Here is a 14,671-nt window from a genome sequence, read left to right on the forward strand (position 1 = left end):
ACGAAATACGACAGACATAATTTCAGAGTGAGGGCACCGTTCCCTCAACCTTTCTCCGCGCACATGCACACACAACGCGTACAAATAAGAGAGGAAGGTGTCGGGTTCAGGAAGGAGGCAGGTAAAAGCTTCGATGACCAGATCACAGTGAGCTCAGACTGGGAGAGTGGGGGCATCTGGGACACGACAGACCTGAGTGTCACCTCCTCACATAAACATCGGTAGGGACTGACTGCAGTCAGAGCACGTGTGCACCCAACACAGACATAACAGTGGGCAGCAAGCCTTGAACGTGTCCTCTGTGCCCGGCACTGTGCTGAGCGCTTCCTGTGTCTTCTCAAGATCCATAGCGCTAACCCCAGGGTACCAGTGTGGAAACTGGGGGCGGGGGGCGGGAAATGACTTGGCCATGGTGGCGGCTCTGGGGTCCGTGTCCTCGTGTCTGTCCTCTCCCATCGCATCGGGGATGACCGGGGACATCCCTCCCGTCCTGTCCCCCGCACCGCCTGGCGGCCCCAAGCTTACCTCCCGCAGGGAGCCCCGCGTGCTGAAGAACTTGTAGATGCTGTAGGCAGGCACCAGGACCATGGAGGACAGTGCGATGCCCCATCCAACCCAGTTGGCCCAGAGCGGGAAGATGTAGTCATCGTAGGTGAGTGGCTTGAAGTTGACGACACTCATCACCACCACAAACTGCGGGACAGCGGGCAGTGGGAAGGGACAGGAGGAGGGACGTGAAGACAGAGCAGGCGGGGAGCCACGGGGAGAGGACAGAGGAAGCGGGTGGGAGAGAGGCAGTGGAAGATCCGTGGAAAGTGAGGGGCCAGGGGACGGAGACAAGAAAGAGAAAAAGAGAAAGGAGGTAGAGAAGGAGGAAGAATTCATTCAGCAAGCAAATGATGACCAAAGGGGACAAAGGGAGCCAGAAACAGAGAAAAGGAGTGGCAAGGTGACCCTGGAGCTGGGCCGAGTGGTGGTGCCACGGCGGGGCTGAGTGTCCTGAGTGTCCCGTCTGCATAACCCGGGCTCTGCTCCCCAGAACCTCCACCCGGAAAGCAAAGATCCCCGCGCCCCGCCTCCCCCCAGCCCAGACACAGCCCCCTCTCCCCAGGAAAGCCGGGCCACACGGTACGCACCAGAAGGAAGGCGGGGCTCACGAACTTCCAGCACAGTCTCCAGTACAGGCCTGGCTTGAACCCCATCATCTGCTGGATGTCGTTGCTGAACCTGTCCACACCTGTGCACACACAGGGCAGGCTGTTACACCGGTCCCTGAGGAGCGCTGGGTCGCCCCCTGCTGCCCTCCCCTGAGAGTCAGGCTGCCCAGGGGGCAGCGGGGCAAGGCTCGGGCACGCTGGCACTTAGGAGCCCCGGGCGCCGGCAGTGGCTGGGGAAGAACAGGGAAGAAGAGACACCCAGCAAGTGCCATTTGTGACAACACGGACGGACCTAGAGGTCACCATGTCCGCCACAGAGACACAAAGGCCATATGACTTCGCTTCTATGTGAAATCTAAAACACAAACCAGGAACAAAGTAAAAAAGAAACAAAGAAAAAAACACACACACTCTCGAATACACTGGTGGTTGCTGGAGGGGAGCCAGGCAGGAAAGGGATACAAGACACAGACAGACGGGATTAAGAGGTTCAAACTTCCAGTTAGAAAATAAGTCAGTCATGAACGCAGGGAAGATAATGAACAGTACTGTAGTGCCATTGTTTGGTGACAGATGGTGACTGTGCTTCTCCTGGGCAGCACTGACTAATGGACAGGGGTGTCCAATCACGATGCCTTGCACCTGAAACTAATGTAACACTGTGTGTCGACTGTATTGCAGTTAAAAAGTTAAGAAAAACAGTATCACCTTTTATGTGCCATTCTGATTTGTTTTTCAGGGGGAACACAGTGCTCCGGGAGCAGAGGGGACTTGCTCCAGGTAACACAGCCAGGGCGGCCTGGCTCCCAAGCCTACCACTTTGCCCTGTTCCCTGTCTTTTAGAACAGTGATGATGGGGGCGCCTGGGTGGCTCAGTCGGTTAAGCTTCCGACTTCGGCTCAGGTCATGATCTCACGGTTCGTGAGTTCGAGCCCCACTTTGGGCTCCGTGCTGACAGCTGGGAGCCTGGAACCTGCTTCGGATTCTGTGTCTTCCTCTCTCTCTTCCCCTCCCCCGTCCACACTCTGTCTGTCTGTCTCTCTCTCAAAAGTAAACATTAAAAAAAAAAAAAAAACAGTGATGAAAGAGTCCAGACTCACGTGGATTAACTCTTTCATGTGACACGTGGGGAAAAAAGAAAACAGAACACATTTGACAGTTTGTAACGCTTTCTCCCCATTCAGCTCCAGAATAAGGTCATCAGAGAAACAGTAAGACACTCGGTTATATCTGAATTTCAGAAAGATAACGAAAGAGATTTTGGTTTAACTCCATCCCATGCAATATTTGGGACACACTTAACAGTAAACCAATTACCAATTACTCATTGCTTATCTGAAATTCAAGTTTAACTGGGCGTCTTGTATTCTGTTTGCTAAATGCGGCGATCTCACTCTAGAACGAATTGCACGGCTTGGGGATCAGCAGCTCCCTGAGTCCCTTGCTAAAAGCTGGCACTGGGTGCCCCTGGGGGGGCTTTCCTTTCCGTTAAGAGGAATTCATGCAAAGATGAGCTGGGGGCTGGAAGACCTATTCCCTGACAAGCTACTTGCTCGACTCTGGAATCAGGCCGTGGCCGCGCTGGAAAAGGAGAGCCCCTTTGCCTCTGCGGGTGGGGGTGAGGCTTTTCCACGGCCCTGCTCGTACCATAAAACCAGGAGACTCCGATGGCTTCCATGAGCACAGCAAACAGAATGGAGGTCCCCGCCGCAAAGGTGTCCAGCAGGGTCAGCACGTATATCCCGCCCTGGGCACGGAGAGACAAAGCCTGAGGCCATCCCGGCCAGAAATGGCCCACTGACCGTCGCATCCACCCCAACTCACCTGCCCCCTGTCCCGCTGGCTCAGAACCCTGTTTGAGAAGGCAGGTGACAGGGTTGTTTGTGGTTCTACTGTCTCCATGTTGCCTATTTGCTTTCTACTGCAGGTCTTCTGTAGTCCCTGGCCTGAGGGTGGGTATTTCAGCCAGCAAATGTGACAGGGCTTTCACAGGGACTTTGGCTGCCCCTCACACAAATAAGCAGTTGAAAGAGTCGCCTGGAATTCTTCAGGCTCAGAGGCGGGAGACTGAGGACACTGGGGGGTTAGCCCCAGGGGATCGGGCTGCAGGGCTAAGGTCCCGCCTCCCTTCCCCGCTGAGCTCACCCTGGCCCTCCCCACCCCAGCTCCAAGGCTGGGGATGCCCGACTGGATTGAAATGCAGCCTCCAGAGCTCCAGGTGACCCAGGGCCCAGCCCCTCCTCACCTTGGTTATGCAGAACAGGGCCAGAAGGAAGGTTCCAAAGGTGACACCAAATGTGAAGAGTTTCCGGTGTCTCTTCAGGACCTGGAAGTCGTCCGCCAGGCCTGTGATGACGGCCTCCATGCCTCCCATCTGCATGGAGCCAGGCAGGGCGAGGAGCACGGATGAGAGACTGCCCGCACCTGGGTCCCAGGCCCCAGCTCCCTGGGACCTCCCGAAGCCCAGGGGACACGGGCACCCTGGTGGCGGCCTTGCCTTCCTCCTCATCCTCCCCCCACTCTGCCCTGTCCTCAACCAAACTCAGAACTCCCAAACTATGTGGGGGAGGCTGGAAAGTTAACTCCTGTGTCCCTCTGATCACAGGTACCTGTCTCCGGTCCCACACAGTTGGCTTGAGCCGGTATTGACTAGCCCAGGAAGAGGGCAGGGGGTAAAATGCCAAACTGCTCAAGCATGGAGTCTACCTGCATATAACCAGAGGGCTTTCTGGAAACAACCACCAAAAGAGCGTTTCCGGTGGCTGGAACTTGAGGCAGCGGTTTCTGACAAGGATTTTTCACGCCAGACTCTCAGAGTCGGAAAGGGTCTCATGTGAGTAATAATCATGTGCTCACTCCAGTGATCCCCCAAGCCTGGGATGGCAGATAAGAGGTGCACACACTGTCACTCTCTACCTATACGTGTCCCCTGTCCCCTCGGCAGACGGTGTTAATCAAAATCAGTTTTCCTTCCTACGAGCCTGGAAGCAGCCTCAGAATCCTTCTCAACACATTTCCCTACGCAGAGACTTCTTGCAAATTTCCAGGCGTGACGTACGGAAGGTGGACACAGACATAAAGAGGTCCGTAAATCTAATCTTGCATATGGGTTAACAAAAAAGGTACTAAGAAACTAGTGAGACTCAAAGTGTTGTGTCGGCCATTGGTGATGAAATATAATGGGAAGGGTGCTTGGTTAGAGAAGAAAAGTTCCATCCGGGCCCCCTCCGAATTCAGCTCCCGTAGGTGTGAGAGGAGGGCGCCTGGTTGGCTCCGAGAAGGTCTCTTCCGATGTGAATTCTGTGATGCCACCACGTTTCTACTGGGTCTTAACTTTGGCCTAAGTCTTGCCCTTTTTTTGAGTGAGGGCTTGTCTGCATTTAATTAGGGCTTTCTGGAAACAACCGGTAACCAAGCGGGGACGTCAGGCTGAGTAGTTGGGGGATGGGAGGGTCAGGCCCGGCGTGTGTGTGGTGGGGTACCCCGAGCAGGGTCACTCACCGAGCTGTCAATTCCCAGAGCCAGAAGCATGATGAAGAACACGACAGCCCAGAATGTGGATCCCGACAGGGTGGAAATGGCTTCTGGGTACAGGATGAAAACCAGGCCGGCTCCTGTGAGAAACACCGAGGACCTCGTCAGTGGCTGGGCCCGCTGGTCGGAGATGCCAATGGGACAAGGGTAGCTGAGGCCGTCAGCCCAGCCAGTCCCGCGGAACTTGGCCAGTCACCTGAGGCAGAGCAACCAAGGGTCTGCGGGTGACAGGAGAAGCTGGATCCAGCTCGTCGTTTGTCACGGTCCCGGGGAGGTTGACCTCAAACAGCCAGGCCAGAGAGCAGCGCCTCGCCCGGGCAGCTCCAGGCTCCAGGCCGCGAGGCCCATCCCCGCACACCCTCAGGGAGCCTCCTACCCTGAAAAGTTTGTGGTCCTCGGGGTCCATTAGAGTTCCCTCCCGGGCCTCAACCTCTTTGTGGCCATAAGACCACGAGAAACAGTAGGGTAGGCCAGTCTCCAGAGTCGGACAGCTCAGGGCTTGAACACTAGCACCACTGCTCACTAGCTGGGTGACCTTGGGCAGCTCACACAGCCTGAGTCTCAGTTTTCTCACCTGTAAAGTGGGCCGATTAACACTTTACCACCCACGGCGGTGTGAGAACTAATGAAGGGCTGTCAAGCGCTCAGCTCCAAAATCGATCCTGCCTAGCCCGACTCAGGGAAGGTTCCGTTACATAAGCAGGGGCCAGGACTGCCGGGAACTCCCAACTGACAGCCTCAGAGGCAGCTGGAAGATTTGGAAGCCTCCACGTCCAGCCCTCTCGTTCCCACAGCCCCCGCCCTTCGTGGGCTGCGTCCGCCCACCCACCTTCGGTGGCAACGTCCTCAATGTTGACCTTGTGTTCATGGGCCATGTAACCAAGGATGGAGAAGATGGCGAACCCAGAGATGAAGCTGGTGACACAGTTGATGGTGCTGGTGAGCAGGGCGTCCCTGGGGGAGAGAAGCGCCGTTCATTCACGTCGCCCGATGCCCCACCTGCTCCCTGAGCCCCGCACTGGCTACGCAATGGCTGCTTCAAATGCCACCCCCCCCCCCCCCCCCAGTTTCCCTGCCGCCACAGGGACCCCGGTGCCCCAGCGGGTCAGGACATGCAGGTTCAGGAGACGGACTGACAGCTTTTGGGTGAAACACGTTGGGACCAGGGGCTGGTAGCAAGCTCTTGTTGGGGAATCACGTGCCCCACCTTCCACTTCCACCAACTGTCTGTAGCTCCCCCGTGCTGCTCGACTTCAAGGCCTTCAAGAGCTTCATTAAGATGCCCCAACCTTGGGGCACCCGAGGTGGCTCAGTCGGTCAAGCGTCAGACTCTTGACTTCGGCTCAAGTCATGATCTCGTGGTTTGTGGGTTCGAGCCCCGCATGGGGCTCTGCACTGACGCTATGGAGCGGGCTTAGGATTCTCTCTGTCCCCGCCCCCGCCCCTCCCCCTGCTTGTGCTCTCTCTCTCTCTCTCTCTACCAAAATAAATAAATAAGCTTCAAAAAAAAGTGACCCAACCTTCCTGCCTGGCTTCCTTTCCATGATGCAGTCTTAGGACAAAACATACCAGTCGACTTGCTGGCCCACGAACACAGCACCTCCCTGGCTTCGCTCAGGCGTCTCCCCACCACGCGTGCCCTCCACTCTGTGTCCCTCCGTCACAATCCCCAGCCATCTTGCAAGGCTCACCTCACACTCCCCCCCATGCTCTTGACGACCACCCCACTTCCCTGGCCTGCCTACAGCCTGCCCGCTGGCATGCATCCATCCCACTTTGTCACGCACCAGAGGATGGTGTGCTTCTGTCTTTTAGAAAAATGTTTACTTATTTATTTTTGAGAGAGAAAGAGCTCGAGCAGGGGAGGAACAGAGAGAGAGGCGGAGAGAGGGAACCCCAAGCAGCAGCCGAGATTGAGGGTCGGACACTTAACTGACTGAGCCACACAGGCGTCTCTTTTATTTTTTTAATGTTTATTCATTTGACGGGGAGAGTGAGTGTGCAGGGGAGGGGCAGAGAGGGAGGGAGAGAGAGAATCCCAAGCAGGCTCCACACTGTCGGTGATGTTTAACCGACTGAGCCACCCAGGTGCCCCAGTGTGATTCTGTCTTAAGCCTTCGCCGGGTGACGGGACTCAGCCCAATTTGTGCCCAAGTCCGAGACCGTCACGGCACTGGGCCCAGGGGAGGCAATGTTAACTGCTGACCTAGAACCGAGCTAGAACGTGGAACGTGGCCTTTTGACTCTGGGGTCCTACACAGACTTCTCTGTCCACCCTGCAACCTTACCTCTGACCCTGCCAGACCTGCACCTCCCATGTGACCAGTCCTTGCCTGTCTGGGTGTCCGGATGGTGTTGTCTGCTCTTTTTTTTTTTTTTTTAATTTTTTTTTCAACGTTTATTTATTTTTGGGACAGAGAGAGACAGAGCATGAACGGGGGAGGGGCAGAGAGAGAGGGAGACACAGAATCGGAAGCAGGCTCCAGGCTCTGAGCCATCAGCCCAGAGCCCGACGCGGGGCTCAAACTCCCGGACCGCGAGATGGTGACCTGGCTGAAGTCGGACGCTTAACCAACTGCGCCACCCAGGCGGCCCGGTGTTGTCTGCTCTTGAAAGGCACACGGTGCTCCTCTGCCCCAACTACCCATCCCCATGACCTCCCAGGTCTTGTGGCCTCACTTTTCCCAGCACCCACCTTGCCTGTTGAAGAGGTGTCCTGAATTAAAATGCATTCGTTAGGACCCCCTTAGGCCATGTCAGAGGTCACCCGCTCTGCAGTTCATGGAAGGTCCACTCTGCCTCATTTGACAGAGGAAGAAGAGTGGACTCGCCCCAGACCGGAACCCTCTTTCCCACCCCTGCAGGAGTCGGTCCCCAGGTCTAGAGTTTTCCAGAGCCCCACCAAGGATCTTACCTGTAGCAGTTGTTGTCAAATTTGTTGTAACTGGCAAATGCAATCAGGACTCCAAATCCAGCCCCCAAGGAAAAAAATATCTGAGTCGCCGCATCGATCCACACCTGAAACAGGCAGACAAAAGCCATCACCCTCTGCTGCCTACAGAACAGCACCACCTCACTGCTCCGGGATGGCTGGCGGGCCCCAGGGATGCTCTTGAGACCTGAGGAAACGAGGTCAGAACCAGCGACCTCGCCACGGGCAGCCACGCCACTGCCCCGAAACTTGCACAAAGCGACCTTGGAGAGAGGCCTGCGGTCCCTCTAGCAGCTCCGGCCTTCGGTGGCCACGAATGAGCTCACCCTGGAGGAACTCACTGGTTCAGTTTGATGTCCTGACTTCCAAAGAAAGTTTATAAACTCACAGTTCTAGGCTAGAATGTGGATGGAGTGAGGGCAAAGGGTATGAACGTCTCAGGAGTTACAGAGACGGCATCTTCAGAAAAGAGACAGGGACCCCTACTGTCTCAAAACCAGCCCGCAGGCCGCGGTGACTTCCTCGGGGGGCCAGTGGAGTTACTTTTCCCATCTTTTGGGTGATGGAAGCACATGGCTGGAACCCCGGAGATCTGAGCCCCCCTCCAACTTCTAGCCCTGGTCATTTTCACCTCTTTATACACCAGTTTCCTCACCCGCACGGGGTCGGTGGGGGGGGGGGGGAATTACACCCAGCTCACTCGGGCAGAGATAGAAATCTGCACGCGGGTTGGACCTCCCTCACGTCTCCTAGGCTTCCCCTACTCTGCAAGCCGAAGGTATAACAAGAGACGCAATCTGATGGAGGAGATCGGGTCTGCTCCCTGAGACAGCATAGGGGCTCAGCGTCTACGCGTCACAAAGACAAGATATTTAAACGGGTGCAAAACAAACCGAACGCCGGCTTGCTTCACAATTTACAAGACTGGTTCGGGTCTTAAGCTCTGTCATCTTTCTGACAGTTACTAAGGAAATAGGTTTCCCTCTTGGTTATTGGACTGTAACACTGTGGTGTGTTGGAGCATTATCACTGTGGGAGGTGAGTACTAAGCTGCGTCCCTCCTAAGCCTATGTGGCTCCCACCTGCCAGGATCGCTGTGGGTTCAGACAGAGTGTGAAGAAGCCTTTGGGAAGAGTGAGGGGCAATGCTGAGCTGCTGTCCCTGAGGCCGGCCTCAGGGAGGAGGGGGAAATGATCTCAGCCGCGGCTGGAAGCTGCTCAAGGCACCGGATACCTCCAACACTCTGATCCCAGCCTCGTTCCACTGCTGCGGACACCACTCCGCGTTCACCCCATCTTCACTTAGTCTGTGTCTCTGGGTAGGACAGTGAGCTGGAGGAGGCTGTGGCAGGGTGAGGGGAGAGTCAGCGGGGTCCAGAGCGCCCTGTGGCTGCAGCTACTGCTTCTGCTGACATCATGGGATGGCAGCAGAGGCAGGGCTGGGGGCTGGAGGCGGGAATTAAGGCTGGGGTGGCTGGGGTGGGCTAGGAGGCCAGAGCAGGTGTCAGGACCCGGGACGGAGGAATGCCTCCCTTTGGAAAGTTCTGCACAGAACACCACATGGAGCCACAGAATCCCGGGCCATCACAGCTGGGAGACCAGCAGGGACGAATCAAATGGGTGTCAGTCAGACGGAGAAGCAGCAGCAGGGAGAGGGAAGGGTCTACCCTCCATCCCAGGCTATGCCACAAGTTTATGGCAGACCTAGGAGCAGGGTGCCTACGGCTGCCCACGCTGAGACCCCTCCCCAACCCTGACCCACGGGTGCATGGTCCCTCGTCACTGACCGTGGCCTCTCTCAGGCGGTAGAAGTCGATGTGCAGGTAGGCGTTGATGCCGTTGGAGGCACCAGGCAGCGTGATGCCATGGACCAGGAGCACAAACAGCACGAGGTAGGGCAGCGTGGCCGTGATCCACACCACCTGGCGGCGGACAAGCTTGCTGTGAGAGTCGGGCTCCGCCGCCACGCGGGCGCTGGGGGTGGGGTGAGGGTCAGGCTCTCGCCCAGGGGGCCGGCCGTGCCCTCCCCACTCCTTCCTTCACGCGTGCCACAAGCCCCCTCTCCGGATGAGGCCACTCCCGCGGCTCAGGACCAAGTGGGAGAGTCCGCACACCGGGGTAGCACGGCCGTGGGGCGGGGGCAGCCGGGACGAAGACTGGGTTCTCACGGTACCCGGTGCCTCCTCTTTGATGAGCGGCCTCTACTGACCTCTTCAAGTTGCCCCCGGCAGATCTAAGCATACCCACGTCCAATGCTCTCCACCTTTGCTCCCTCCTCCCTCCTTCCCTCCTCCCTTCCTCCCTCCCGCCTCTCTCCGGCTCCTCTTTCTTCATTCAAACATCTCCTCCCAACTCACTGCCCAAGAAGGGAGATGTGGCTGAGCAGAAAGAAGGCTCTCTGGCCTTTCTTTATCTCGGGACAGATTTAGGACGACGACAAACCTCACTGTCCCTGCTCACCCCTGACTACGCATCAGAATACTCTGGGGGAAGTTATTGTTAAAAATGTCAAAGTTCAGATCCTATTCTTGGGGTTTCTGATTTAATTGGCTTGGAGTGTGGCCTGTACTTTAGTATGTTTTATAAGTTCCCCCTCTCCCCCCGCGTGATGTCAATGTGCAGTCAAGGTTTAAAAATCACTGCTATAGGCAGATGCAGCCATGGAGAGCCTTAGAGAAAGAAGACTGTGAAATGTGTTCAGGGCTGGGTTAGGCAGGACCCAAGAAGACCCAGCTGAAACAAAAGAGGACACATGACGTAAGAACCAGAGAGCCCCTCCTCCCCAAGCCCTGGCACTATGCAGTCCCCAGAATCTTCACACACTCCTGGGGAGAATATGGAAACCCTGAAACATGACCACAGGTTAAGTTCTTTGCTGGCCTAGAAAGATAATGGGCTCAACCCAAAAACTGAGATATGAAAAACAAAATTCTGTTTTCCATACCGACAGTGAAGGACCGGGATTTATCCTCTCTGTCTGTCTTTCCTGGTAGACCAGGAGCTCCTTGGAAGCAAAATCCCTATATTTTTCCAGTTTGTACCCCCAGCACATGGCATACATGAATGCTTAAAAAAACATTTGTTGGATTGATGGATGGATGATTGGACAGTGGTACGGATGAATGATGGGATGGGTGGATGGATGGATGGATGATTGGGCAGTTGTATAGATGAATGATTGGATGGTTGGATGGTTGGATATATAGTTGGGTAGACGTGTGGTTAGGTAAGTGAATTATTCAGCATATGGGTGAGTAGATGGATGAGTGAGTCAGTGATAATTCTGAGGGTCAGTGGATGACCGAGTTAGTCAAAGAACAAATGAAAGAAGGAGCAAGTGAATGAACGAGCAACTGAGCAGGGAATAACTAAACGCATCACTGGTTGGTCATGTCTTCTGAGGGAACCAGAAGAGGAATCAGCATCTTGTTTCATGTTATCCAGCCGTTCCTCCATTGTTCCCTGATTCTATGGTGGGGGGGGGGTGGTCTTTGTGGATATAAGATTTAGGTCTCCATTGTCTTTCAAAAGTGCAGGAACGGGAGGACAAATTGCCAAAAACAAATAAGGAGGGAGACATGCCTTGGAAAGTGAAACCATTGCATCTGGGTGGCTCCGCATGAATCCTGGATTTATTCCCCTAAACTGGAACAAATGGGTCTAACTCCTTGGTGACAGGCACAGGAGGAGCCCTCACACATCCTTGCATTGGTCCTAACTGCTGTGTTCCCCTACACTTCACGTCCACAGCTGCAGGACAGGTGAGACCATAATCCACGTACCAAATAACATCCTTGGTGTGACTCCAAGGCACCTCCCAGGGGATGTGCAGGCGGGACTCATTAGTCATGTCTGAGGCTCCAACATGGATTTAATTTGGAACCTATCAGGACACAAGGACCATGGGGACATGACTGAGCTGTAACCCTGACTGCAGTCAAGCATCAAGAAAGGGGAACGTCTCTTGTCCATGCATATGTATTCAAAGCGAAACCATCTGAATCTTATTGAAAGTTCTCAGAATGGAAGGTGGTAGTGAGTTCAGCTGCCTAAAATCTTGTGTGAAAAGATCCTCGGCCAACTGCGAGCTCATACTAACATGTGCCCAGTCTGTACCCTGAGCTCTGTCATCTCTGCTCTCCAAATTTTAACTGGCAGTGCATCTCTGGCCACAAGAAGCCAGACTTGGTCCATCTGGGACCAGGAGATGAAAAGGCAGACAAGCAGCCCATTGTTTGGGCAAAGTGTCCTCAGTCCCCAAGGGAGGCCGCTGCTTTCCACTGCCTCAAATCCAGCTTCTCACCCACCTTGTGCTTCTACGCATAGGGGCTAGAATTTGTCTGGCTCCAGGCTGCCAAACTCAAACCAATGGTTGGTAATCACAACGAAGATCTTCGCCCTATAAAAGGAAGAACTTTCTAATGACTGGATCTCTCTAAAGAGAGAATGAGCTTCCCAGGGAGACGGCACGGTCCCTGTTATTGAAGGTGTGCAAATCTTGCTAGAGATCCAGGCATGGGGCAAAGGATTGCCTACATCAAGATGAGGCCCATGAACCACAGACACCAGCATTGCCTGGGAACTTGTCATAAATGCAAACTCCCACCCCACCCTCACGGAGTCAGACTCCCAAGGAGACACCCAGAAATCTGGGTTTTGACAAGCCCTCCCTGTGATTCTTATGGGCACTAAAGGTTGAGAAGCATTGCTCGGGGTCACCACTGAAGTCTACTCTAACACAGAGATGAGAAATGTCCGTGCTTTGTCACCACAACACTGCACTGATTTAGCCTCTACTGATTTCGAATGTGTGACTTTCGAAAGTCCGAACTGGGCTTTAGGGACAGTTGCACTAATAATGAAGACCTACAAGGTTCATGCGGTGAGGAGTATATACTGATGTTACATGAGAAAAGACCAGGGTATAAAAATTGTAGCACATTCATTGCTCCTATGCAAATGATATTCTCCATTATACTGGGTCCAGTCGAGTCACTAAAGCAAGTGAGGAACAGCTTGTATTGAACCATTAATGGGAAGACTTGGCTGAATAATGACCAGGCGGGCAGGTGCCTGGGTAGCTCAGTTGGTTAAGTATCCAGCTCTTGGTTTTGGCTCAGGTCGTGATCCCACGGTTTGGGGGGTTTGAGCCCCGCATTGGTCTCCTCACTGGCAGCACGGAGCCTGCTTGGGATTCTCTCTCTGCCCCTCCCTAGCTCTTGCTTTCTCTCTCTCTCCCTCTCTCTCAAAATAAATAAGTAAACTTAAAAAAATTATGACTTGAAACTTCCAAGTAACAAAATGACCTTTCTACTTAAAAATTCTAAAACTCAGGGTGCCTGGGTGGCTCAGTTGGTTAAGCATCCAACTTCAGCTCAGGTTATGATCTCGTGATTCGTGAGTTCGAGCCCGGAGTCAGGCTCTGTGCTGACGGCTCAGAGCTTACCGCCTGCTTTGGATTCTGTGTCTCCCTCTCTCCCTACCCCTCTCCTCTCCCCCCACCCCTCTCTTTCTCTCAAAAAGAAATATTAAAAATTTAAAAATTCTTAAAAATAAAAATTCTAAAACTCGGGTGGCTTTTTATTAATCGGCCCAGTTTTCTCCCCAACCCCACCACACTCTGCCAGAATTTGAGAGGTGTTCTGTCTCTTCCCATCCGCCCAAACAGCCCACAGCCTGGCAGTCCAGTGGGCAGAGCATGGTGGCCACGCCCAGCCAGTTCTGTTGTCTTGATTTATCTCCAGGCCTAGGGGAGCCCAAGATGTCTGAACACTTAGTACAATATGTAAACAGAGCAGGTGTGAGCCTGAGCCCGCGCCTCCCTCCAATGCACACAGAGTCTACGGAGCCTTTAGTCCTCTGAGGGGGGGGAAGAGCACTGGAAGGGGTGCTGGGGAAGGAGACAAAGGCAGGATGGAGATCATTTATTGGTGGATTTCCATCTGCCAGCATGGTACCAAGGACCTCTCCTCCATCCTCCCAGTGGCCCTGGAGGTTGGCACAAATATATCAGTAGAGGGCGGCATTAATTCCGGGGTCACCCAGCAGGAAATGATGGCGCCCGGACTCCAACCCAGGTGGTCTGGCCACAAAGCCATGTTGTTGATCACGCACTCCAGTGTATACATGGGACCCAGGATCAAGTCTTAGCCACGCGAGAGACTGCGGTGAAATCCTGTCCCCCTCCAGGCCTCAGTTTCCCCGTGTGTCCAAGCAGGTTGGAGTAGATGGCCTGAAGGTGCCTTCTGGTCTGACATTTAGGGGGCTCGGTGACTGGGCTTATGGTTTAAGAGCCAGTTCAACTAAGGACTCATGAGATGGGGGACGGGGGGGCAGGCAGGATTCCAGGATTGCCAACAACAGTGCCCGTGCTTCCAGAGTGACTCCCTGGGGGCCAACTCCCCACTCAAGCCTCTGCCCTCTACCCCGAGGTGGTCAATGGGCCAAGGTCAGTGTGTGTGTGATCTAGGGCAGCCCCTCTCCCTGATTCAGACCGTGCCCTGCCCCCCACCATCATAGCTGTCCAATGGAGTCACAACTCCGCCCAGACACAGAGCCTTCACTTGCCAAGACAGGAAGTGTGAACATTTGCAACTCATTTTGGGCCGTCTCTGTGGCTGTGGAAGCCTGCTAAGAACAGCTCCGTCCCGTTCCAGATGTAGTCTGGGCAGATACACACAACGCTCTTGATTTTCTCATGAGCTAGTTTATAAAAGCAATTTAAGACGGGGCACAGGAACGTCCTGAGTGAAGCTTCCCATCCTGGAAAGCTCCCTCCCTACGGACTGCCAGGGGCCTTTTCCCTTTCAGCCACCAGAGGCCAGAACACTGGGGAGATTTATGCAAAATGTGGGGTGGAGGGTTTCCCTAGGGCAATATCCGCCCCCTCCCCGCCCCAACTCATTACACTCTGAAGGGGAGGGCTTACCTCCTTAAAGGAGGTGCGGAGGAACTGAGCGGGCTCAGCTGTGCTCTTTCTTATCATCCGGCTCCCTGCAGACAACTCACACTCTGCTCCCAGCAAGTGCTACCCTAGGTGGGGCCGGCTG

At 54.5% G+C, this 14,671-nt stretch overlaps 1 protein-coding gene across 1 annotated transcript in view; it reads right to left on the reverse strand.

Annotated features, from left to right (window-relative positions):
- SLC6A2 (solute carrier family 6 member 2) overlaps positions 1-14,671 on the reverse strand; it is a 46,190-nt gene that overhangs the window by 1,759 nt on the left and 29,760 nt on the right. The window contains exons 5-12 of the mRNA XM_047836041.1: positions 9,410-9,544; positions 7,606-7,709; positions 5,521-5,645; positions 4,659-4,771; positions 3,403-3,531; positions 2,805-2,904; positions 1,137-1,237; positions 526-693 (exon numbers count right to left, since the gene is read on the reverse strand). Of these exons, the coding sequence (XP_047691997.1) occupies positions 526-693; positions 1,137-1,237; positions 2,805-2,904; positions 3,403-3,531; positions 4,659-4,771; positions 5,521-5,645; positions 7,606-7,709; positions 9,410-9,544 (975 nt within the window). The remainder of the gene's footprint in view (positions 1-525; positions 694-1,136; positions 1,238-2,804; positions 2,905-3,402; positions 3,532-4,658; positions 4,772-5,520; positions 5,646-7,605; positions 7,710-9,409; positions 9,545-14,671) is intronic.

The sequence above is a fragment of the Prionailurus viverrinus genome, chromosome E2 (assembly GCF_022837055.1).
Source record: "Prionailurus viverrinus isolate Anna chromosome E2, UM_Priviv_1.0, whole genome shotgun sequence".
Classification (NCBI taxonomy): Eukaryota; Metazoa; Chordata; class Mammalia; order Carnivora; family Felidae; genus Prionailurus; species Prionailurus viverrinus.